The sequence below is a fragment of the Odontesthes bonariensis genome, chromosome 11 (genome assembly GCF_027942865.1).
Source record: "Odontesthes bonariensis isolate fOdoBon6 chromosome 11, fOdoBon6.hap1, whole genome shotgun sequence".
Taxonomy (NCBI): domain Eukaryota; kingdom Metazoa; phylum Chordata; class Actinopteri; order Atheriniformes; family Atherinopsidae; genus Odontesthes; species Odontesthes bonariensis.
The window spans coordinates 5,488,350-5,515,535 of NC_134516.1; the positions used below are offsets into that span (position 1 = coordinate 5,488,350).

The following is a 27,186-nucleotide window of genomic DNA, read 5'->3' on the forward strand; positions in this document are numbered from 1 at the left end:
GCGTATTGCATTCACTAAGACGCATTCTAAGACTTAACTAAAAATGGTGAAACAAGTTATGATGTGATATTTTTCATGAGTTACTGGCCATCTTTACTTTGGAACTTAACAGCATTTAATGTGTGCAAACCCAGAGCCCGTCCTCATGATAAGTCTAATTTGCTCGCTGATGAATCTAAACTCAGAACTTTGATTGTTTGGGGTGAACAGAGCAGATACTGCAGGACTGTCTGCAGGGGGAGACACACAATGTAACTTCTGTCCTGAAGCAGAAAACAGGAGCAGGAATCATTCGGCTCTGTCAGACATACAGCTTCCACCATGGGCTCCCGGGCGGCTGCTGCCTGGCTCCACCGTCTCCCCGCGCTCTGCTCCGGGATACCGCGGGCCCCCCGGGCCGGACAGGGGCTCCGACACGGGGCCTCGGCCGCCGTCTGGGCCGCAAGGAACCTCAACGTCCAGGCGGCCACTGAACAGGCGGAGAAGCTGAAGAGCATCGATGATCTTCCGGGGCCCAGCTGGCCCACCACTCTGTACTGGCTGTTTGTCAAAGGATACGCGGACAAAGGCCACTTACTGCAGGTAGAAGGTGCAAAAAGTTTAAAAGGTAGAAAGTGCAAAAAGTGTAACAGGTAGAAAGTGTTTCGGAGTCTGACTGAGGGGAGTTGTTTTGATTAAACACAGCGACAGATGCATTTCCAGTGTCAGAGTCGGGGAGAATTAGTTATCAAGTTCTATCCAAGAGATGTTCAGACAGAAAATGTATGTTTACAGCCTGAATTATTGAGCAAAATGTAAGGGTTTCAAAAGGCTAGATCAAATTGATCAAAGCACACCCAAAGGGGCAGTTTTTTTCTTTTTGTTGTACACTGAAAAAAACAACTCGTAAGATTTACTTAAAAAACCCTTTGTAAGTATTTGCACTCAAATGATTTAAGTAATATTTAATGCTGCAATATCAAGTAAATTTTACTACCATAAAACATAACAGTTTTGAAGATATTAAGTAAAATTTACTTAATTACATCTAAGTTTTAAGTTATATTTATTTAAACAAATAAAGTAAAGTCTACTTGTTTTTCATAGGCAGAAACATCATTTTACTCAAAATTTTAAGTAAATGTTATATATCTGTAGTATTTGCTGTTATGAAGTAACTTAGTAGAGTTTAACGACACACTTTCAGAGTAAAGTTTATGTAGTATTTCTAGGTTTATGTACATACAACTATTAAACATTTCAATTGTATGAGGAAACCTAAGTAAAACTTACTCTTCCCCCATAATTCATGTATTACGTTAATAAAATGTTTAATTTTACTTAAGAAGCTCGAGTTCTTACTGAATCTTAAAATACAAGGTAGAAATTATGACAGTTACTCTAATAGAGTTTACTTCACTTTTTTCAGTGTATTAAAAATACAACGCAGCAAAGCAGCTGCATATCAGTCTTAATTTGCAAAAACGAGGCAACAAATGATCTAAAATTATCTAAAAAATGCATCAACTATTTAAATAAAACTTTTTTAAAACCTAACATTCTACCATTATGGACATAAAACACTTTTACCATAAAACCACGACATAGCTATAAGTCTGCTTGTTGTAAACTGGTCAGAAATAACAGATTAAAAAAAAGAAGCTGACTCACATCTTAACTGATGTAAATATGTAAATGTATTTTATTTCTACAGCCTTTTACAGACAATCCTTACGATGTACCAAAGTGCTTTAAAACGGGTAATAAATAAAGAGAAGAATAAGTAAAAACAATAAAAGAACAGTGAAAGCAATAAAATACAACAAAATCAAATAAGATAAAAAAAGATAAATGTGTCATCATACTACTGGGTATTAAAAGCCATCCTAAATAAGTAGGTTTTTAGCCTAGATTTGAAGACTTTATGAAACTCAATGAACCGCTTCAGTGAATGAGCTGAGGGAGTTCCATAGCACCAGACTCGTGTGAATACATGTTAAACTCTGCGTTATTTTCCAGCGTTTGCAGAAGAGTCTGTACGGGCCCATCTGGCGCTCCAGGTTCGGACCGTATGACATCGTCAACGTGGCGTCTCCGGAGCTCATAGCTCAGGTGATCCAGCAGGAAGGCCGCTACCCAGTCCGAGTGGAGCTGCCCCACTGGAAGGAGTACAGGGAGCTGAGGGGGCAGGCGTACGGCCTGCATGTGGAGTGAGTGGATGCTGTGGTCACATCTGTGGTTACATCTGTGGTCACATCTGTGGTGACATCTGTGGTAACATCTGTGGTAACATCTGTGGTGACATCTGTGGTGACATCTGTGGTCACATCTGTGGTCACATCTGTGGTAACATCTGTGGTCACATCTGTGGTCACATCTGTGGTCACATCTGTGGTAACATCTGTGGTCACATCTGTGGTCACATCTGTGGTAACATCTGTGGTAACATCTGTGGTAACATCTGTGGTCACATCTGTGGTAACATCTGTGGTGACATCTGTGGTCACATCTGTGGTGACATCTGTGGTCACATCTGTGGTCACATCTGTGGTCACATCTGTGGTCACATCTGTGGTGACATTTGTGGTCACATCTGTGGTCACATCTGTGGTAACATATGACATCTGTGGTAACATCTGTGGTGACATCTGTGGTCACATCTGTGGTCACATCTGTGGTAACATCTGTGGTGACATCTGTGGTAACATCTGTGGTGACATCTGTGGTCACATCTGTGGTCACATCTGTGGTAACATCTGTGGTCACATCTGTGGTAACATCTGTGGTGACATTTGTGGTCACATCTGCGGTCACATCTGTGGTAACATCTGTGGTCACATCTGTGGTCACATCTGTGGTAACATCTGTGGTGACATCTGTGTTTGACACACGGCTGCTGGGTTGAACAAGTCACATCACGAATGTATGCTGTCCTGATTCATAAGTCTCAAGTCTTAGAATTCAAGTCTCAAGTAAGTCTCAGGTCTTAGCTTCCAAGTCTCAAATAAGTCCCAAGTCTTAGCTTTCGAGTCTCAAGTAAGTCTCAAGTCTTAGCTTTCAAGTCTCAAGTAAGTCCCAAGTCTTAGCTTTCAAGTCTCAAGTAAGTCTCAAGTCTTAGCTTTCAAGTCTCAAGTAAGTCCCAAGTCTTAGCTTTCAAGTCTCAAGTAAGTCTCAAGTCTTAGCTTTCAAGTCTCAAGTAAGTCCCAAGTCTTAGCTTTCAAGTCTCAAGTAAGTCCCAAGTCTTAGCTTTCAAGTCTCAAGTAAGTCCCAAGTCTTAGCTTTCAAGTCTCAAGTAAGTCCCAAGTCTTAGCTTTCAAGTCTCAAGTAAGTCTCAAGTCTTAGCTTTCAAGTCTCAAGTATTCCCAAGTCTTAGCTTTCAAGTCTCAAGTCTTAGCTTTCAAGTCTCAAGTAAGTCTCAAGTCTTAGCTTTCAAGTCTCAAGTAAGTCTCAAGTAATTTTTTCTTGGTCAAGTCAAGTCACCTTATTATTGCAATTTTACCTGCAGAATCTGATCTTAATAAAGTGAAAACACAAAGATATAAGTAACTGTCAGTAAACATCATTGGCCAATGTGTCCAACCTGTCCACCCCGTATCATATCAAGCTAACGTTAGCTAACTACCGACTAGGCTAACAGGATAATATTAGCTAATTATTAATTTTATATTCAAACTGAAAACATGAACTGAATAACACTCAAGTCATCGTGTCTCAAGTCAAGTCAAGTGCCGAGTCTTTAACTTCCAAGTCCGAGTCGAGTCTCGAGTCTTTTCTTTTTTGTCAAGTCAAGTCACAAGTCATCAAAACAGCGACTCGAGTCGACTCGAGTCCAAGTCACAGTGACTCGAGTCCCCATCTCTGGAAACTGTTCCCTTCCCTGAAGGAACATTTCTGTACGTTACAGGTTACTTCTCTGGGAGCTGTTTCCTTTAGAATAAAATCCTCTTTTCTCTGTGTGAACTCTGTAGCACGGGACCAGAGTGGTACCGGATTCGCAGCGTCCTGAACCCCAAAATGTTGAAGCTGCAGGAGGTGTCGGCCTACGCCCCCGTCATCCACCAGGTGGTTGGAGATCTGCTGCGACGCATCGAGTTCCTCCGCAGTCTCAGTCGGGACCGGGCCACGGTGTCGGATTTGGCAGCCGAGCTCTACAAGTTTGGCTTTGAAGGTGGGAGCAGCTGCCATCAGATCATAGGATAGGATAGGATAGAATAGGATAGGATAGAATAGAATAGGATAGAATGGGATAGGAAAGGATGGGATAGGATAGGATAGGATAGGATAGGATAGGATAGGATAGGATAGGATAGGATAGGATAGGATAGGATAGAATAGGATAGAATAGGATAGGATAGGAAAGGATGGGATAGGATAGGATAGGATAGGATAGGATGGGATGGGATGGGATGGGATGGGATAGGATAGAATACGATAGAATAGGATGGGATGGGATGGGATGGATGGGATGGGATAGGATAGAATACGATAGAATAGAATAGGATAGGATAGGAAAGGATGGGATAGGATAGGATAGAATAGAATAGAGTAGGATAGAATAGGATAGGATAGAATAAGAGAGGGTTCCAGGTTCAACTCCCGGCTGGGGCCTTTCTGTGTGGAGTTTGCATGCTCTCACCCTTGTACCGGTGGAATAGGCTCCAGCCCCCCCGCGACCCGACCGACGGATTCAGTTTGGTACAGAAACTGGATGGATGGAGAATAGAATAGAAAAATACTTTATTCATCCCCCAATGGGGGAAATTCAAATGAGTCAAGTAGCTCAAAAAAATTATTATTTACAATGATTGTATATTAACAACAACAATAATAATACCAAATTCTAATAAAAAATACAACTACTAACTAATAATATAATAATAATAATAAATGACTAAATAAAAAAAAAAAATGTTAAAAAGCCTTCTGGCTGTGGGAACAAAAGAGCCATAAGCCATAAGGCTTATCTGATAGAGCCTCCTTTTGACCCTTTTACCCTCCAACCTGCAGGTATATCCTCCATCTTGTTTGAGACCAGGCTGGGTTGCCTGCAGGAGGAGATTCCCCGGGACACCCTGCGCTTCATCACTGCTGTTAATGACATGCTGATGCTGTCCGACACCGTCATCATCCTCCCACGCTGGAGCCGCGGCATCCTTCCCTTCTGGAAGCGCTTCGTCCAGGCCTGGGATGACCTCTATGATGTGGGTACGTCACGGCACAGAACAGCAGAATCACGCAGCCTTAAGGCCCGGCTTTGGCTCACTTCATGCATTGTGCTTACCGCTCGGCAGCCCAGACACTCATCGACAGAAGGATGTGTGAGATTGAAGCTCAGGTGCGCAGTGGGGAGCCCGCAGAGGGCATGTACCTGACTTACCTTCTGGCGTCCGACAAGCTCAGCAGAGCTGAGGTCTACATAAGTGTGACGGAGCTGATGCTGGGAGGCGTGGACACGGTGAGAAGTTCATAGTTCTGCAGCGTTATTACTGACGATCCTGCTGCTGTTTGTGCTCATGCAAAAGTTAACGACGTTAGTGGTTTTTAAAGCTTTTAATCTGAAGGTTTCTTTCTTATCCCCAGAGGTAGTTTTTTGAGGGATTAATCTCAAAATCTATCATTTGAGCTTCAAATAATCCCCTCTGGTGGTTTTCTTGGTGGAAAAAGTTCAATAAGAATGAATGGAAAGCTTCTAATTTCAGTCCATTTACTGATCAGTGAGGAAACGGCACGTCTGTGGTGACTGGGGAAAGATTAGATATACAGACATATGCTGCCAGTTTGGGAGATAGAGCCTTCAGTTATCAGGCCCCTCTCTGTGGAACCAGCTGCCAGTTTGGGAGGCAGAGCCTTCAGTTATCAGGCCCCTCTCTGTGGAACCAGCTGCCAGTTTGGGAGGCAGAGCCTTCAGTTATCAGGCCCCTCTCTGTGGAACCAGCTGCCAGTTTGGGAGGCAGAGCCTTCAGTTATCAGGCCCCTCTCTGTGGAACCAGCTGCCAGTTTGGGAGGCAGAGCCTTCAGTTATCAGGCCCCTCTCTTGTGGAACCAGCTGCCAGTTTGAAAGGCAGAGCCTTCAGTCTGCCCCTGGATTAGGGGTTCACTTAGTTTCTCTCTGCTGCTATCAGCTGCTGGATCAGGGGTTCACTTAGTTTCTCACTCACTGCTGCTACCAGCTGCTGGATCAGGGGTTCACTTAGTTTCTCACTCACTGCTTCTGTGTTTTGTCTCAGTTAATGATGACTCAGTGTAACAGGTTGTTTGACCTCATTTTAAGACACGGTTAGGAAGAAGAAACGAAGGGCCAGATCGTTTTTGGATGTGTCCTGATATGTTAAACCTAAGAATTGAAAGAAGGATGAGTTTTCTTTTTCATATGACTGTCAGTGATTATCATAATGCAACACATGAAGGGAAACTGAGACAAAAACAAAGAAGAGATCATTGAAAACGAAAATAATCCAACTTTTCCAGAGACCTTATGTGTGTTTGGCTGGTGGAAGAACTTATTTTAAGTTGCCATGAAATAGCAAGCAGAGTCCTATGTTCTTATATATACATTATATATATATATATATATATATATATATATATATATATATATATATATATATATATATATATTTACTATTTCTTGTAAATGAATACATTTCCTGTAAATATCTAAAGTATTTTTCAGCTATTTTTTTTCATTACTAAGCCAGATACTGGTGTATAGCAGACATTTAGCTCAAATACAGCATTTAGAAAGTGAAATTGGATTACATGCAGACCTTTTGAATTAATAGTAGATTAAATGAATCTACATTCAGTCTTGCTCATGGGGAAACCAGATTTGGGACTTGTTCGTCTTGACTTTCAGCTTTTCTGAGGCCCTTGTCGCCACATCTCCAGACTTTCTTGTTTCAAAGAAAACAACAGTCTGGGCACACAGGTTTAGTCTATATCTCCGTGTCTTGTCCCCTTTAAGAAGTAAAAAATAGATTGCATGCCCAGGCATGACGAGCAGGAGATGTGAAGGCAAATAAAACAAGTTACTTCTTCTTTGTGTGGCCATGTGTGTCAGTATTTATGTTGTAAACTCCTGGAAGCACCGCGCTGCTCACAGGCAAATTCCTCCAGAGTCGCCCGAGGGAATGAAAACCTCCAACAATACAAACAGACATGATTCCAGCTCGAGCTGCACCCACAGTACGGGTCACAGAGCCCATTTGGCTGCTTTCCCAGGCCAGGGGGAGGCTTATTGTTGCAGTTTAAACAGGCTCGTGTTCTCCAAAACCTATAAGATAGATAACACAAGAGCATGAGCAGCTGTGCAGGCTGGTGGATTTGTATCTCATTCTCCCATCTGCCTCCTGTTACAGCTGAGTTAAAGGAGAACTGCGGTATTTTCAACATTAAGCCTCTTTTATGAGTCGTCTGCAATGTTTTAGAACCCCCCTCACCGCTTTTTTGATGTTTACTACTGTCTCTGGTATTTGCCTAATTTTGATTCTTCTCAACCTGCTTCAGAACGGCAAGTCATGTGCATGTCCAAAAAGGTCCGTAAAAGCACCATAAACGTCCGTTTTCAAAATAATCAACTCACCGGAGTGGTTACTGGTGTGCACTGGTAATCCATATCAAATTTCGTGGCGAAAAGTTGCTTCTGTCGTGTTTTATTTGACATTTTGTACTGGATGTTCGTTGATATTACTCCGCCACCGCTAAGAAAATAGTTCGAGCATGAACGAGCTGCCAAAGGGGAAAATTAACCCTTTGTTTCCCGAACGCTGTGCAATTTCCCATTCAAAATGGGTATGGACATTTTAAACGTATCCAAATATTGGTATGGACACGTCCATAGCGTCCATACGCAATTTTACGCCCTTGAGTATGAGTAGTAACCTCATGATGCATACCCAACATTTCGGCAAATCTAGTATGCATCCGGGAACTTCTCGCTTACTCCTACTAATCATACTAACTCAAAAAGTTAAAATGATTAGTAGGAGTACCAGGAAAAGTATGCGGTTTCCAACACAGCCAAAATCTCTGTGACTGGAAAAGATCAAACTGAGTCGCCACTTTTTCTTGACTGTTCACATTATATAACATTACATTCCTCCTCCACTGTATAATCATTAAAGGGAGTATTTCACCATTCTCTCTCATGAGCATGAAGACATTTTGGATGATGTAGAGGCAAGAATTTGCCCCATAAAGGTCCACCTGCCCAGCCCTTCTGTTAAAGTGCACAGATGTGATTATTTACTGCAGGCAGGAGCTGAAGAACTTGTCCAGCTGCACCTTCACTTCTTCATCTGCTCGAGCAACACGACCAGCAGTCTGGAGCGATATCAGTTCAGCTAAAGACGGCTTCCTCCTTAAGAGGGTTTGTTTGGTGTAGATTCCACCAGATTTCCCTTGAACCACCATGAGATTTCTGTTGCTTTAGATGGAGAAAACCTGTTCTTTTAAACACAGCTTGTCTGTCAGGAGCCCTCTGACTGCCGTCTGTCCATTCATGACTAATGTCCCTTTAAATGCACGGCTTATTTTGGGTGTTGGAAATAATCATCATAAATCATTAACCTTGTAGCACCCAAGCATATGAATAATCATTGAAAAAACTCATTTTGGCTCTTCTTGCATCTTTTTGGGTGGGAATAAACCAATATTTTTGGAATTGGGCTATTTTTGATCATTTTAGGCAATGTTGCATATTTGCAACTGTGGGCTTACCTGATTAATTTTGTTCACAAAACCAAGTCATTCTCTGCAGATGAAAGGTTTAGTGAAAGTTCACCAGTAACTGCTGCTACCACAATAAAATGTATATAATAAACCTTTATTGAACATTCTTAATACAAAGTGCGGAACGCAACCATCATAAACTTTCCATTCAACAACAAATCAAACAGATTTCACAGATCTTTGTTGAGAAAAAGTGAAGCACATATAAAATGCAAAAAATGTAATGTCAATAAAAATGTGCACATGAAGCTGATTAAAAAAATGCAAAAAAATAATCATAATAATACAATTTGGAGACCAGAGGTCCGTTTCACGTAGCAGGTTTAGTGAAAACTCTGAGTAGGTTAACCCTGAAATGAGGGAAACCCTGAGTTTTCCGTTTCACAAAGGGAGGTAACTCAACCCCGAGAAAGAGGGGTAACTCTAGCCTGTTTCACAAAGAGAGGTAACTTAACCTCTCGGTCAGTTACCGTAGTAACAGACTCTCTGAACCTAACCTGGTCGGGACCAGGTTTTATTCAAGAAACCTCGAGTTTCTTTCTGTCTCCGCCCTCTTTCAGCCACACACGCCATTTGATTTCCTCATTCATTCAGTCAGCAGAGCGAGTTCTTCTACTTCTAGAAGTCCATCAGGCACAGTAGGAGGCGACTTTTTTCACGAACATGTCCTTTTGACAACGATCCCGTGGATGAAGGAGCAGCATTACTGCGCAGAGAAATAAATATTCGTTGGAGATGATAACCATCTCCGACGAATGTTTTTGCATTTACAGACAATTATCTTTTTGAGCGGCACCATCAGAATGTGTTGGGACAAAAGAAAAAAAGACATAAAAGACAAATAAATATTTGTATGAATAGGCTTAAAAAAGACATATATAGGCCTATTATATTTTATAAAGGCACTCGTGTCTTGGGGGTGGACTCCCTCCGGGGATTCCCTCAGCCACTGCCCTCCCGTTAGAGGTGGTGGTGCTGGGCACCACCCGTTTTACAGGCATCTGCCTTAATATCCACTTAATATTTACTTTACAGTGTAAAACATGATCAAAATGAGGTACCTCCATGCCGAGGTCTCACCTGTTTGAACAATTTTTTTATATTTCATCTTAAACTGCCAAGAGCGCTTCTCCCCTGCGGGATTGCACCTAAATGAAATAAATGAATGGGCTACCATTCAAGCAGTTTCCCTGTACTATTATTGTGATTGCAAAGGACTACATTTAAACTTACTCTTTTGCTGCTGCAGCGCTGTTGCACTTATTTCTAAAAACGTATTGAAACTCGCCGTATGAGCGCATTAAGATTTCCAATTCGAGGTTGGTGAAAAACGTAGCCCCTCCTCTTCCCCGTTGCCAAGGTGACTCGTCGAATCGGGGCTCCATTGATGCTGGCTTTTTAAAGTTGTGATGCACGCGCTAAACTCAAGGTGAACCTCCTCAGAGTTGATTAACCTCACTCAAATCAGCGTTTGTGGAACCGAAAACTCAGAGTTTTCTATCTCAGAGTAGATCAACTCAGAGATCAGGAATAGACTCAGAGTTGGTTGAACCTGCTACGTGAAACGGACCCCAGACCTCCCATTACCGCTGTGAAAGGTGGACAAAGCAGACCACACCAAACGAGGCCAGAACGAACTAGAACAAACCACCGCAAAGCAGAGTGTAATTCACTGAGCCAAGAAACGATTGCTATGACAACTGCACATAAAATGTAATGTAAAAAAATATTACACATGAACGTAAATAATGTATGTAAATCTAAAAAATCAAATAAAAAATATAATGTAAATAAATAATGTAAATAAATAAAAAGCTTGTTGCATATCTGCAACTGTGGGTGCTACAAGGTTAAATATGATGTTACTTCTTCGGCAATGTTAACGTCAGAATGTAGACCGGCCGACCAGAGCTTTGATAAATGAATATCAACGCAGCTTCATTTAAAATAACACATTTTTATTTGTTTTTTTTATCCACTAAACTCACGAAGCACTTGAAACCCTCACGGAGGTATTCACTGAATCTTCTATTCTTCCTTCTCCCTCTTCTCACTCAGACATCCAACACCTTGTCCTGGGCGTTGTACCTTTTAGCGAGGGACCGCAGGGCTCAGGAGTGTCTTCACAGCGAGGTGAACTCGGTGTGTCCGGACAGACGGGAGCCGACCACAGACGACCTGGGCAGGATGCCCTACCTGAAGGCGGTCATAAAAGAGACATTACGGTAAATACAGCTGTTTGGATCTGCAACTAAATCTGCCTGAGCTGCTCTGTGAAAGCATAGTGCATCAAATTGGTGCTGTTGACTTAAAAGCCAGGTTCCATTGCTTTTTTTGTTTGTTTTGCATTTGGAAGATGTGAACAATGCTTGTTCGCTGAAACACAGCTTCTCTAACACGTGGTTGTCCAAAACAAACAAAGCTTTCCTCCTAAAGTGAACATTTAGAGCCACTTCGGAGGCGGTACAGGGAAGGCGAGCTAAGAGAACTCTGAAATTTCCCTTTCAAATACTGCTTTGAAAGGCTTGGAAAATGGAAGGAACAAGAAAACAGTGGTTGTGCATAAAAAAAACTAGGGCTGGGCAACGATTAAAATGTTTAATCTAATTAATCACATGATTTCCCTGATTAATCACGATTAATCGCTTTTGTACGCAGAATCCCAAAATGAATCCAAAAGTAGCGTATAGCTTTTAGCATTTAGCTTTATTTTAAATGTGCTGCCATATGAATGAAAGTGCCATAACATTTGTTGTGCAAACACACTTTTAACATCAGCATCTTTCTGTAGTTTTTATGTAGAAGCCTCGCTCCACTGTCTGTTTCCTTGAATGACTTGCTGCTATCAGTTGTGTGTTTTGCCTTTGTGTGATATTTTAGACTGGAACTACTACGCTGAGAAAACAATTCAACTTGGCAGTAAATGCAGGAGTTTTTTTAAATTTTTTTTCATTTTGAAATACGTGCTTTTTTATTTTGAAACAAGTAAAACAGGAAGTAGCGCCGGTTAGCTCCGTGAGCTTCACACCTGTAACGGTGATGGAGACTCGAGTCGCTGTTTTGATGACTTGTGACTTGACAAAAAATAAAAGACTGGAGACTCGACTCGGACTTGGAAGTTAAAGACTCGGCACTTGACTTGACTTGAGACACGATGACTTGAATGACTTGAGAGTGATTCAGTTCATGTTTTCAGTTTGAATATAAAATTAATAAATTAATTTTAAAAATAACATTGATTACCCGGTAGGAGCGCAGGCTGAGAATGGCGTCCTGATTGGATCCCTACCCTGTCAGTCAGTCATGCCCTCTCTACATACCTTAGTGTTTATTAGAGAGAATAAACTCATATCAGATATGCATCAACATGTCAGCGGGACCGAGAGTCGTTGTCTTCGGCTTTCGTAATCACCATTTTGACGTCAAAAGACGAACAGCACAGTGCAAGACATGCGGCATCAACATCTCAGACAGCCAGACGACAACTTCCAACTTTGTTCATCATTTAAAGATCCATTCTGACCAGTAAGTGCTCGTCAAATTAGCTAATATTATCCTGTTAGCCTAGTCGGTAGTTAGCTAACGTTAGCTTGATATGATACAGGGTGGACAGGTTGGACACATTGGCCAATGATGTTTACTGACAGTTACTTATATCTTTGTGTTTTCACTTTATTAAGATCAGATTCTGCAGGTTAAATTGCAACAATAAGGTGACTTGACTTTGACTTGACTTGACTTGACCAAGAAAAAATTACTTGAGACTTACTTGAGACTTGAAAGCTAAGACTTGGAAATTACTTGAGACTTGAAAGCTAAGACTTGAGACTTACTTGAGACTTGAAAGCTAAGACTTGGGACTTACTTGAGACTTGAAAGCTAAGACTTGGGACTTACTTGAGACTTGAAAGCTTAAACTTGGGACTTACTTGAGACTTGAAAACTAAGACTTGGGACTTACTTGAGACTTGAAAGCAAAGACTCGAGACTTACTTGAGACTTGAAAGCTAAGACTTGAGACTTACTTGAGACTTGAAAGCTAAGACTTGGGACTTACTTGAGACTTGAAAGCAAAGACTTGAGACTTACTTGAGAATTGAAAGCTAAGACTTGAGACTTACTTGAGACTTGAAAGCAAAGACTTGAGACTTACTTGAGACTTGAAAGCTAAGACTTGAGACTTACTTGAGACTTTAAAGCTAAGACTCGGGACTTACTTCAGACTTGAAAGCTTAAACTTGGGACTTACTTGAGACTTGAAAACTAAGACTTGGGACTTACTTGAGACTTGAAAACTAAGACTTGGGACTTACTTGAGACTTGAAAGCTAAGACTTGGGACTTACTTGAGACTTGAAAGCTAAGACTTGGGACTTACTTGAGACTTGAAAGCTAAGACTTGGGACTTACTTAAGACTTGAAAGCTAAGACTTGGGACTTACTTGAAACTTGAAAGCTAAGACTTGGGACTTACTTGAGACTTGAAAGCTAAGACTTGGGACTTACTTGAGACTTGAAAGCTAAGACTTGAGACTTACTTGAGACTTAAAAGCTAAGACTTGGGACTTACTTGAGACTTGAAAGCTAAGACTTGGGACTTACTTGAGACTTGAAAGCAAAGACTCGAGACTTACTTGAGAATTGAAAGCTAAGACTTGGTACTTACTTGAGACTTGAAAGCTCAGACTTGAGACTTACTTGAGACTTGAAAGCTAAGACTTGGGACTTACTTGAGACTTGAAAGCTAAGACTTGGAACTTACTTGAGACTTGAAAGCTAAAACTTGAGACTTACTTGAGACTTGAAAGCTAAGACTTGAGACTTACTTGAGACTTGAAAGCTAAGACTTGGGACTTACTTGAGACTTGAAAGCTAAAACTTGAGACTTACTTGAGACTTGAAAGCTAAGACTTGGGACTTACTTGAGACTTGAAAGCTAAGACTTGAGACTTACTTGAGACTTGAAAGCTAAGACTTGGGACTTACTTGAGACTTGAAAACTAAGACTTGGGACTTACTTGAGACTTGAAAACTAAGACTTGAGACTTACTTGAGACTTGAAAGCTAAGACTTGAGACTCACTTGAGACTTGAAAGCTAAGACTTGGGACTTACTTGAGACTTGAAAGCTAAGACTTGGGACTTACTTGAGACTTGAAAGCTTAAACTTGGGACTTACTTGAGACTTGAAAACTAAGACTTGGGACTTACTTGAGACTTGAAAGCAAAGACTCGAGACTTACTTGAGACTTGAAAGCTAAGACTTGAGACTTACTTGAGACTTGAAAGCTAAGACTTGGGACTTACTTGAGACTTGAAAGCAAAGACTCGAGACTTACTTGAGAATTGAAAGCTAAGACTTGAGACTTACTTGAGACTTGAAAGCAAAGACTTGAGACTTACTTGAGACTTGGAAGCTAAGACTTGAGACTTACTTGAGACTTTAAAGCTAAGACTCAGGACTTACTTCAGACTTGAAAGCTTAAACTTGGGACTTACTTGAGACTTGAAAACTAAGACTTGGGACTTACTTGAGACTTGAAAGCTAAGACTTGGGACTTACTTGAGACTTGAAAGCTAAGACTTGGGACTTACTTAAGACTTGAAAGCTAAGACTTGGGACTTACTTGAGACTTGAAAGCTAAGACTTGGGACTTACTTGAGACTTGAAAGCTAAGACTTGGGACTTACTTGAGACTTGAAAGCTAAGACTTGAGACTTACTTGAGACTTAAAAGCTAAGACTTGGGACTTACTTGAGACTTGAAAGCTAAGACTTGGGACTTACTTGAGACTTGAAAGCAAAGACTCGAGACTTACTTGAGAATTGAAAGCTAAGACTTGGTACTTACTTGAGACTTGAAAGCTCAGACTTGAGACTTACTTGAGACTTGAAAGCTAAGACTTGGGACTTACTTGAGACTTGAAAGCTAAGACTTGGAACTTACTTGAGACTTGAAAGCTAAAACTTGAGACTTACTTGAGACTTGAAAGCTAAGACTTGAGACTTACTTGAGACTTTAAAGCTAAGACTTGGGACTTACTTGAGACTTGAAAGCTAAAACTTGAGACTTACTTGAGACTTGAAAGCTAAGACTTGGGACTTACTTGAGACTTGAAAGCTAAGACTTGAGACTTACTTGAGACTTGAAAGCTAAGACTTGGGACTTACTTGAGACTTGAAAACTAAGACTTGGGACTTACTTGAGACTTGAAAACTAAGACTTGGGACTTACTTGAGACTTGAAAACTAAGACTTGGGACTTACTTGAGACTTGAAAACTAAGACTTGAGACCTCCTTGAGACTTGAAAGCTAAGACTTGAGACTTACTTGAGACTTGAAAGCTAAGACTTGGGACTTACTTGAGACTTGCACATGTGTGACTTGGTCCCATCTCTACCTGCTAGTTTATCTTTATTTTATTACTCCATGCTTTGTGGTGTTTGCTGTAACTGTGTGACTGTGATGCATTCAACAGACTTTTACAATAATAAAACCTGCGTTAATGCGCGATAAAATATTTATCGGCGTTAAATAATTAACAAGTTAACGCGATAATAACGAGTTAACTCGCCCAGCCCTACAAAAAACCCTCAAATCCACTCCTACGATCAGGGGGAGGGAGGCCGTGGCATGCCAGGATAAATGTGATCGTTTCTTGTGATAGTTTGATGGAAGTGGTGCATTTTTTTAAAAGCTCTCCACTGGAATGTTTTCTCTGTCTCATAGTTTGAGATTAAAGATTAAAATCTACCCATGATGACTGAAACAGGAACAAGAAACTGCTCAAAGTGTGCTGCAGTCTGGACTCTGTCTGCTTTTGGAGTTGCGTAATCTGGGCACGTTCTGAAATAAACACTTTTTGGTATTTGCACACCTTCAAGTTTCTGCTTGTGTGTCAGTTACATCTGTACGCTCAAATATCAAGGCTGTCCTCTGCATCAAGGCTCGTGTGTTGCTCAAACCCTACGCCCTCATTTATGGAACGAGCATGTAGGAACATTCCCACACAATGGCTGTGTTCGAAACCGCATACTATATACTACATACTACATACTACATACTACATACTTCCATTCTGCATACAACATACTGCATACTACATACTACATACTACATACTGCATACTACATACTACATACTACATACTACATACTTCCATTCTGCATACTGCATACTGCATACTACATACTACATACTACATACTACATACTTCCATTCTGCATACAACATACTGCATACTACATACTACATACTACATACTGCATTCTACATACTACATACTGCATACTACATACTACATACTGCATACTGCATACTACATACTACATACTGCATACTACATACTACATACTTCCATTCTGCATACTGCATACTACATACTACATACTGCATACTACATACTACATACTACATACTTCCATTCTGCATACTGCATACTACATACTACATACTACATACTGCATACTGCATACTACATACTACATACTGCATGCTACATACTACATACTGCATACTACATACTACATACTTCCATTCTGCATACAACATACTGCATACTATATACTACATACTTCCATTCTGCATACTACATACTACATACTGCATACTACATACTGCATACTGCATACTACATACTACATACTTCCATTCTGCATACTGCATACTACATACTACATACTGCATACTACATACTTCCATTCTGCATACAACATACTGCATACTACATACTACATACTTCCATTCTGCATGGGGGCAGCCGTGGCCTAGTGGTTAGGGAGGCGGACTTAAGATCAGAGGGTTGCAAGTTCAATTCCCGCCATTACCTCTCCCTACACCTCTATTCATGGCTGAAGTGCCCTTGAGCAAGGCACCTAACCCCACATTGCTCCAGGGCCTGTAACCAATACCCTGTATCTAAATAGATGTAAGTCGCTTTGGATAAAAAGCGTCAGCTAAGTGTAATGTAATGTAATGTAATGCATACTACATACTACATACTTCCATTCTGCATACAACATACTACATACTGCATACTACATACTACATAGTACATACTGCATTCTACATACTACATACTGCATACTACATACTACATACTTCCATTCTGCATACTACATACTACATACTGCATACTTCCATTCTGCATACTGCATACTGCATACTGCATGCTACATACGACATACTGCATGCTACATACTACATGCTGCATACTGCATACTACATACTACATACTTCCATTCTGCATACTGCATACTACATACTTCCATTCTGCATACAACATACTACATACTGCATACTACATACTGCATACTACATACTTCCATACTACATACTACATACTACATACTTGCAAACTACATACTGCATACTACATACTACATACTTCCATTCTGCATACTACATACTACATACTGCATACTACATACTGCATACTACATACTTCCATACTACATACTACATACTACATACTTGCAAACTACATACTGCATACTACATACTACATACTGCATACTACATACTACATACTACATACTTCCATACTACATACTGCATACTACATACTGCATACTGCATACTACATACTACATACTACATACTGATCGATCAGACAGTATGCAGAGTGTTTACCCACAATGCATTTCGCTCCTGCCCTAGCCGAAATCAGCCGGCCTGAAGCTGATTTCGCTCAGTTTGATATTTGATGATATGATTCAGAATCCATCAGTGATGGCAAAGAGTCCTGCTCCAGATGCAGCTAAACAGCACCAAACCATTTGGCTACCTCTGCCATGTCTATACTAGAATGCTTTATTCTTCTAAACTGATTTAAATTCATCAGCCCTCTGGTTTGTACATGTGATGCTGTTGGCCCTATCTGTGCTGATGTTGCAAGCAGAAAGCCAAGAGCTTTATGTAGCTGCCACTCACAGATCCTGATACAGTAATGCATCATCCATCTCCATAAATAAGAGGGTTTTGAACTCTTTATACTCACAGGATGTACGAGTTGGGGGAGGAGTGGCAGGGGATTTATTACACAACTTATTTGACCGACTTCTTTTCACAGATTTATGGAAGCCCAGAGCGGACGTGGTACGTATAAACTTTTTTCTGATCGTTTTCTCGACATAACGAGTTCATTTACCGATGGTTTCTTTTCTTGAATGCTCACAATCAGTTTTTCAGTGTTCTTAAAGCCTTGCCAACCTGGATGGGTTAGAAGTGGAGGACAAATTTTGTGTGCATGCATTACAAATAAATCTGTTCTTAATCTTAATCTGATATAGTCAACTTCATCATTGACCAGGCCGTCTCCATGGTTACCGAATGATTTACGAGAGTTATCGTTTTCTCGAGATAACGGCATAATTATCTCGTTATCTCGAGAAAACGATGACGGCATGATCGGTGTGTGTTGAACCTGATTCCGTTCTTCAGACGCTCGTCACACCAGCGGGATTTGCTTTGTGCATTTTCACAAACGCTCCACATGTTTGATTCATAGGCTACTTCATTCAGTTTTCAATGAAGGGGGGGTAAAAAATGGGTAAAAACCTTTGCCAGTAATACATATAAACACATATAAACAGGGGTGGACTGGGGAGAAAAAGTGGCCTCGAAAACCATCGGTAAATTAACTCGTTATCTCGATTAAACCATAAAAAAAAAGTTTACACGTAACCACGTCCGCTCTGAGCTTCCGTACAGATGCTAATGTTTGTATGAAACACAAAATTTACAGGTAAAATCACCCAGAATATATTCAGCAGGCATTTAGCAAAGAGGCCCTTTTTTTTGTAATATCCATGTAGTTTTGTAATCTGTCTGAACGGCATGTTTGAGGAACTGCATGTTTCCTCATAGCTGAGGTCTGCCTGCACATGCAGTGCTCTGTGCTGGCTTTAAAGTGTAGAAAGTACATTTCAGTGTACTTTCTTCATTACTTCTGTTTTGTGGTAATGCTTCTTTCACCTAAAAAAAGAAAAGAAGATCTGAATCATTCTTCCTCTGAACTCACGGACAGAACAGTTCAAAGTGCTTCACATAAAATAAAAGCATTGCAGCAGGGAGTGGAAGAAGCATTAAAAATACATAAAAGAATATAAAGAGAAAGAAATAAAATCATTTAAATCAATTTAAAAACCAGCAACAGTCCAGATAAGTTCAAAGGTATCGTGCAGATTTCATGCATAGACACATGAGAACAGAAATGTCTTTAACCTGGATTTAAAAATGTCTACATTGGGTGAAAGTTTAATCTCCACTGGCAGTTTGTTCCACTTGTTTGCAGCATAACAGCTAAATGCTGCTTCTCCATGTTTAGTCTGGACTCTGGACTGGACCAGCTGGCCTGAGTCCTTGGATCTCAGAGCTCTGCTGGCTTTATATTCTCTGAACAGATCACAGATTGTAAACCATCAGCAGGCTTTTAAAATCTATTCTGTGACTGACTGGAAGCCAGAGTAAAGATGTTAAAGCTGCTGTGATGTGTTCAGATCTCTTAGTCCGGGTTAAAACTCTAGCAGCAGCGTTCTGGATGAGCTGCAGATGTTTAATGCTCTTTTTGGGAAGTCCAGTTAAAAGAGCGTTACAGTGATGGAGTCTGCTGGAGATGAATGCATGGATGAGTTTCTCCTGGGCTGTGTTCGAAACCGCATACTACATACTACATATTACATACTACATACTACATACTACATACTGATCAATCAGACAGTATGCAGAGCGTTTACCCACAATGCATTTCGCTCCTGCCCGATCCGAAATCAGCCGGCCTGAAGCTGATTTCCCTTAAGCTCTAAACTCTGTAAACTTTAGCAACATTTGAAACATTTTCAGGTGAGAAAGTAGTCGTTTAGATCCCCAACGTGTTGAAAACCTGACAAAATACCGGCTGTTTACAATTTTGTTCCCACGAATTCGGCGCTGCTAAAGCTAGCCGCAGTGAGCAACGCACTTCCTGTTATTTTCACAAAATAAAATACCCGTTGCCTTTTATCATAGGGAAAGCCATTACCATACAATTGGTGCTTTTGTTTTGAAAACAGGAAGTGAACCTACCCTCGTTGTAGCTAGCTTGAAACTGCCGTTTTGAAAGGAAATGACGATCGGCGACGTCACGTTATGTTGCATCTTGGGTAGTTTGAGTATGAGTAGTAACCTCATGATGCATACCCAACATTTCAGAGAATCTAGTATGCATCCGGGAACTTCTGCTTATTCAAACTCACATACTAACTCAGAAAGTTAGTATGAGTTGTAGGAGAAGTATGCGGTTTGGAACACAGCCCTGGTCTTTTTGGGAGAGAAAAGCTTTAATTCTGTAGATCTTTCTGGGTGTATAAGTCTGTGCTCATGCGGTTTTTTTCTCACCTGGCGCAGCTAAGTATAAAATATCAGCAAAGACTAAGTACCAACTTACCAAAGTGCTTACTTTTTGGTCCGTTTCTCTTTTCTTCCACCAGTCTGTATCCCGTGGTTCATGGAAACGGACGCTTTATTTCAGAGAACGAAGTGATTGTGGACAACTACTGGTTCCCCAAAAAGGTCAGAACTTCCTTTGAAAACACTTCCAGATCTGAAGTTGTGCAGGTTGAACGTCCTCCCTAAATAAAGCTCATTTTACTCTCCCTTTGTTTCTAGACTCAGTTCCATCTGTGTCACTACGCAGCCAGTCACGATGCGGCAGAGTTTGCACAAGCAGAGGACTTCTTCCCAGAGCGGTGGCTTCGCTCAGAGACGCCCAGCCGCCACGGCGGCAGAGCGACGCCCGGCTTCTACGCTCATCACCCGTACAGCTTCATCCCGTTCGGGGTGGGGGTGCGGGCCTGTGTGGGGAAGAGGGTGGCGGAGATGGAGATGTATTTTGCTCTGTCCAGGGTGAGTGATGAAATATGACTGGCCTCACAGTTGCTCTGATGATGCACAATCTAATCAACCTCCAACGAGTTCCAGTTTTCACATCCTTCATCATTCAAACACCAGACGTTCCAAGGATTTTTATTTTTAAAGGTTTTTGTAGTGGCCATTTATCCATAAAAAAACAAATTAAACTTAAACCAAACTAAATCAAAAGACCACTGATGCACCATGGGGGATGTGGTTTAATGCAGGCAAAACAAAATGAATTCTTGCGTTTTCTGATGATTTATTTCAAGACAATAAAACAAACAAAAGAACAAAGAAAACCTGCTGCTCTCTCCTTTTCCCTGGTAAAAAACCATCGGCCCACCCAGGTGCATGCTGGGACTCCAGGGGCCCAGTGTGACCCAATTACCGAAAAAATTCTAAATAAATAACTAACAAGGAATATTAGCAAAAAATCTAATTTAAATAAAGCACTGAAATTAATCAAATAAAGTTACTCATAATTAGCAAATTAAATTTACAACTAGAACCAAAAAAACAAAAACTAACTTTACAAATAGCTCCTACAGTTTTATTTATCACTCGTTTAATTTTTACGTGGGATTTTTCATCCCTTTTTTTAGAAAGTACCCCGATTAAATGGTATAACCCAGCCCTGATGTGTGTGTTTTTTCCCTGGATGAGGAGGTAAAGTTCTCATAGTTGCATTAAATCTTTCTCCAAGCATTAGTTCCACACTTCAAACTCACATCTACTCATTAAAACTGATGTGCATTCTGGTTTGTGAGCCTGAAAGTGTCATGTCCATGGGGTTTTCCCCCATGTTTTGAGTCTTAGTTTTGTGTTTTATATCATGTTTTAGTTTATTTCATGCCTTGGTTTTCTCAGTTCAGGTCTTATATTTAGTTTTGCCGTTGTTTTCCCCACAGTTTCTGGTTCCTCAGTCCCCCATGTTCAGGTCATTAGTTCATTCACTTCATCTGTCGATTCTCTCAGCTGCATCCAGTCATTCATCAGTTCCCACAGTATTTAGTCTCTCTGGTTTCTCACAGTCATTGTGAGATCCTTACATCCTTCACCAAAGCCAAGATAAGTGCTTGCAAGTTATGCCACGTCATGGTCCTTGTTTGGTTTTGCCTTAGTCATGTTTTGGTTTTTCCACAGTCTAGGGCTGTGTTCGAAACCGCATATTTCTCCTACTACTCCTACTAACTTTTTGAGTTAGTATGCGAGGTTGAGTAAGCAGAAGTTCCCGGATGCATACTAGATTCCCCGAAATGTTGGGTATGCATCATGAGGTTACTACTCATACTCAAACTACCCAAGATGCAACGTAACGTGACGTCGCCGATCGTCATTTCCTGTCAAAACGGCAGTTTCAAGCTAGCTACAGCGAGGGTAGGTTCACTTCCTGTTTTCAAAACAAAAGCACCAATTATATGGTAATGGCTTTCCCTATGATAAAAGGCAACGGGTATTTTATTTTGTGAAAATAACAGGAAGTGCGTTGCTCACTGCAGCTAGCTTTAGTAGCGCCGAATTCGTGGGAACAAAATTGTAAACAGCCGGTATTTTGTCAGGTTTTCAACACGTTGGGGATCTAAACGACTACTTTCTCACCTGAAAATGTTTCAAATGTTGCTAAAGTTTACAGAGTTTACAGCTTAAGAGAAATCAGCTTCAGGCCGGCTGATTTCGGCTCGGGCAGGAGCGAAATGCATTGTGGGTAAACGCTCTGCATACTGTCTGATCGATCAGTATGCAGTATGGAAGTATGTAGTATGCGGCTTTGAACACAGCCTAGATCTTGTCTTCCGGCTCAGATTTATGTTAAAGGGATAGTTCGCCTCTTCTGACATGAAGCTGTATGACATCCCATATCAGCAACATCATTTCTGAACATCTTCTTACCCCCTGCTGCGTCCTGTGAGCAGAGTTCCAGCCGAGGTCTGACTTTTCCTGGAGAACGATTTTGTGATGCAAATGTATTACTCTGTTGAACGCATATTGTTCTGAGAAGCAAAACGCTTTATTTTTTAAACCCCAGCCAACTAGCCGGACTACCTTCATCAGCACCAAAACTCAGCTGGAACTCTGCTCACAGGACGCAGCAGGGGGTAAGAAGATGTTCAGAAATGATGCTGCTGATATGGGATGTTACACAGCTTCATGTCTAAAGAGGCGAACTGTCCCTTTAACCTTGTTTTTGAACTAAATAATCAAGTCTTGTTTTTGAAAGTCCGTGTCCTTCTACGCGTCGCACCCACCCCCCGCTGATAGAAAGCAGGACACGGGTTACAGTGATCAGAGTTTAACTGATGAATCAAACAGATTACGTGTGCAAAGACGAGTTGAGAGGAAGAGGCGGCAAAACACAAGTGGAAATGAACCACATGCGTGCAGGTACTGATGTGCTGCTGAAGGCTTATATCAGATGCACGCTGTTCCTGGTTTCCAGCCCAGATAAGTTAATCCTGCAAGCTGAGCGGATCTGTTTCTGAGGTTTATTCTGTCAGAGACTTGGTTTGGAGTTTAAATTACAGGAAATAATACTTTACTCCTTAAATATCCTCACATAAGGTCAAACAAATAAACCACTTTTTGATCTATTTCCACACTTTTTATTTGAGGATGTTAAGATAAATCTTAAAATGTAAGTCTGACCGTTTATCATAGTGATCAAATGTGTGCTTTCCTGCAGCTGATGCAGCACTACAAGGTGGAGCCTGAGGACGGAGCCCCGACCGTGGCGCCAAAGACCCGAACGCTGCTCATTCCTTCTACACCCATCAACCTGCGCTTCCTGCCCAGAACCTGAAACAGGCAGGAACCGCCACGTGTTGGCACTGAAACTTCTCTTTGTTTTTCTTGTTCGTTTCATTTTTCAGCCCAATCTTATTGTTTGTTTCAAAAGGGAGAAAGACCCTCTCGTTCTGCAGAAGTGTGTTCTTATCTTTGTGTGAAAGCTCATTCCTGATCCTGAATGTTAAAGGGACAGTTCGCCTCTTTTGACATGAAGCTGTGTGACATCCCATATCAGCAACATCATTTATGAACATCTTCTTACCCCCTGCTGCTGTCCTGTGAGCAGAGTTCCAGCCTCGTTTTGGTGTTGATGAAGGTAGTCCGGCTAGTTGGCTGGGGTTTTAAAAAGTAAAGCGTTTTGCTTCTCAGAACAATATGCGTTCAACAGAGTAATACATTTGCATCACAAAATGGTTCTCCAGGAAAAAGTCAGACCTCACAATCACTTAGCCCTATTTTCTCTCCCTTCGTATCACTGCCTGCTGCCGACAGCCGCGCCTGTTACAGTGTTTACTGCTCGGAAGTTTACTGCTGGGTCTGTACAGCAGGCAGTGATACGAAAGGAGAGAAAATAGGGCCAAGCGATTGTGAGGTCTGACTTTTTCCTGGAGAACCATTTTGTGATGCAAATGTATTATTCTGTTGAACGCATATTGTTCTGAGAAGCAAAACGCTTTATTTTTTAAACCCCAGCCAACTAGCCGGACTACCTTCATCAACACCAAAACGAGGCTGGAACTCTGCTCACAGGACGCAGCAGGGGGTAAGAAGATGTTCAGAAATGATGTTGCTGACATGGGATGTCATACAGCTTCATGTCAAAAGAAGCGAACCATCCCTTTAATGTTTTACAATCAGTAAAGAAAAGTCTACCTTTACTCCCATGCGCCAGCAATCAAAATGGAGAAACATAATCAGAATTACTTCCTGCTTGGGAAGTAAGTTAAACCAATCAGGTGAACAGCTGCTGAGAGATAACAGTTTCAGGATAAAGTAGTTCCGACCGTCTGCTTTGATTACTGATGCTGTATCAGTATTCTCACATTACAGTTTATGTATGATCATTTAGAGAAGTGCTTAATAGTTATTTTTAAGCAATTTGTGAAATGTTTCTCATGTTCATCATTTCTTTTTCCCTTGAAGAGATGTCTTCCTATCTGCCATCAGCTCTCTCACAAACGTTTCTCTTCTTCTACAGTTTCCAGCAGAAGAGGCCAGTTTGGCGTCGTCGCTCTGCGGGAAAATTAAATCCGTATAACAAGAACTCTGTACCTGATGCTCAGACTAATGCGCGATAATGCACGTGATGGCTTATTTGTGCAGTGGCGCATCTTGTAAAATGCTCTGAGTCCACTTCACGTGTGTGTGGATGCTTGCTGACTCGATGCACTTTGCAGCTTTATGTTGAATGTGTGATATTAATCATTCTTGTTTGTAACAAAGCAGGAACACGTTGCTTCGACATCTCTGCCTTAAAATGTAAAGACACATAGAGGAACGCACAAGGGAGCACAGCGCCCCCTCTCGACCGGGAGGTGTAAACACAGACTTTTTATAATCGTTTGATTTAGTTTTTACCAAAATTCAGTTGTTGATAAAACATCTTTAAATTCTTTTTTTGTTTTAATTTTTTTAATCAAACAACAGTTTTTTTTTTTTCCCTTTTTTAATTCATATTTTTCTGATGTTTCGGCACAGTTTTGCTCACAGTGTAAAAGGTAAAAGTGTCTTCATGTATTACTCAGCTCTAAATGTTTTTTAATGGTTTATAATGCTTTTGCACAAATAAGAACATATATATATATATATATATATTTTTATGTTTCTTTATTGGAACTAAATATTCCTGATAAAACATTGTGGATTTTTTCCTGTAGATGTTATTGTACTTTAAAGCAGCACAAATGCTGTGATCTGCAGTAAAACTCATGTTCACATGTGTGAGTGATGTTTTTTTTAGTTGGACCCCTCTGAAGAAATAACCATTTTTTTAAATCTAGATGAATAAATAGAATCATGTCAGGTTATAAAACCATGTGAAAGAGGTTTGTTTGATTTGGTTGCTATGCGCAACCAAATCGGTTGCTATGCGCCGGCCTTATCGGCAGCAAGTCTGTAGCTCTCAATTTTTCTCGTCGTTTATATGTCATTTATAATTTTTAGTTTCTATCTAAACATTTTTAGTTATTTTTATTGATCTGCTTTTTTGTTATATTTAAATTTTTTGACAATGTGCACTACTACTAAAGCAGTGTACACAAGAGAAGAACTGTTGGCACTGTCAAGGATCCACAGAGACGGTTGTCCAACCTGATAGCCAGAGAAACCAAAGAGTCAAAATTAGGGGGTTTATCACGAGATGCCAACTCATTCCAGCGGGAGTCGGCTGCCGGGGTCCAAAATCCAACGGAGTAATCCGCCACACTCTGGGCTCCTTGACGGAGGGACAGCAAACGGTTAGAGGCTGAACCACTATGATCAGGGTGGTCAAACACAGCTTTCAGTCTCTTAACAAAGTCCTCATAGGAACTATTGTCCAATAAAACACTGGTGTTAAAAGCCTCTGCCCAGACTAACGCCCTCCCACGAAGCAGTCCCAATACATAGTGAATCGTTGAAATGTCAGAGGCAAAGGCTTGGGGTTTACGTTTAAATACCATGGAGCACTGCCCACGCATCCAGGTCGCCACCAAATGGTTCTGGATCAGTTACACGTGACTCGTGGGCCCCAGGAGGAACCTCAGGTGGGCTTGGTTGGAGCTGGGGGGTGGGATCTCCTAGGGAAGCAGAAGCAGGATTTAACATGAAGGTGAGTAACGCTACCTGGCCGGTAAGTTGCGTGAGTTGGGAAACAACAGCCTGGTTATTAGCGACCAGGCCCTGTAGCATCTGTTCATGCTGTCCCAAGAGAACACCTTGATTGGATAGAGCCGAGTGTAGGTGTGAGCTGTCTTGGTTCTGTTCTGCTGGGTCCATGGCCAGTTCGTTCTATTAACTCATTGGTATATGTTCAGAGAATATAAAGCCAGCAGAGCTCTTAGATCCAAGGACTCAGGTCAGCTGGTCCAGTCCAGAGTCCAGACTAAACATGGAGAAGCAGCATTTAGCTGTTATGCTGCAAACAAGTGGAACAAACTGCCAGTGGAGATTAAACTTTCACCAAATGGAGACATTTTTAAATCCAGGTTAAAAACATTTCTGTTCTCATGTGTCTATGCATGAAATATCTTTTAACGTATCTAGACTGTTGCCTGATTTTAAATTCATTTAAATGATTTTATTTGTTTCTCTTTATATTATTTTATGTATTTTTAATGCTTCTTCCACTCCCTGCTGCAATGCTTTTATTTTATGTAAAGCACTTCGAACTGTTTGTACATGAAATGTGCTATACAAATAAATTTGATTTGATTTGATTGGCTGCCAGCCATTTTCAGTGCAGAGAGACCCATACTGCCAAGTGTTTTACAGTATTTTGACTGATTTTCCAAGACCCACAGAAAAGTGTGTCTTATGACTATGTACACACCGAAATTACCAAACGAAAGAGTAGACTCTCTTCTTTCATCAGGAAAAAAAAGTTTGTTTCTACCATTTTCAGTCCTTTAGTAATAGACAGTAGAACATAGGTTGGTTTCACCAAAAACAGCTGTTTGACCAAAAAAATGGAGAAAACAAGCTTTTTTTTTTTGTGCAAAGTGGCACTGCTGCCACCTAGCGGGTAATTTTGCCAGTATATTCTCTGTTTAGTGTTTACAAGCCTAAGATTTAGTGACGAACTCCGCTAGATTGTTCCCCAGCC

The 27,186-nt window shown here is 40.9% G+C and overlaps 1 protein-coding gene across 1 annotated transcript; it reads left to right on the forward strand.

The window, feature by feature from the left end:
- The first annotated feature begins 269 nt into the window (after window positions 1-269).
- On the forward strand, window positions 270-26,713 carry cyp27a2 (cytochrome P450 family 27 subfamily A member 2). Its single transcript, XM_075477326.1, has 10 exons — window positions 270-582; window positions 1,999-2,189; window positions 3,948-4,147; window positions 4,987-5,184; window positions 5,271-5,434; window positions 10,768-10,934; window positions 20,177-20,258; window positions 20,355-20,591; window positions 23,281-23,402; window positions 24,583-26,713. The coding sequence occupies exons 1-9, from the start codon at window positions 322-324 to the stop codon at window positions 23,395-23,397; spliced, it is 1,617 nt and encodes a 538-aa protein (XP_075333441.1). The 5' UTR covers window positions 270-321; the 3' UTR covers window positions 23,398-23,402; window positions 24,583-26,713.
- The last annotated feature ends 473 nt before the right edge of the window (window positions 26,714-27,186 follow it).

What these genes read in the sequence shown, in the direction of transcription:
- cyp27a2 (XM_075477326.1), top strand. Translation starts at nt 322, where the DNA reads ATGGGCTCCCGGGCGGCTGCTGCCTGGCTCCACCGTCTCCCCGCGCTC. An exon ending in ACAAAGGCCACTTACTGCAG is followed by an intron (nt 583 to 1,998) that starts GTAGAAGGTGCA and finishes GTTATTTTCCAG; the next exon opens with CGTTTGCAGAAGAGTCTGTA. An exon ending in CTACAAGTTTGGCTTTGAAG is followed by an intron (nt 4,148 to 4,986) that starts GTGGGAGCAGCT and finishes TCCAACCTGCAG; the next exon opens with GTATATCCTCCATCTTGTTT.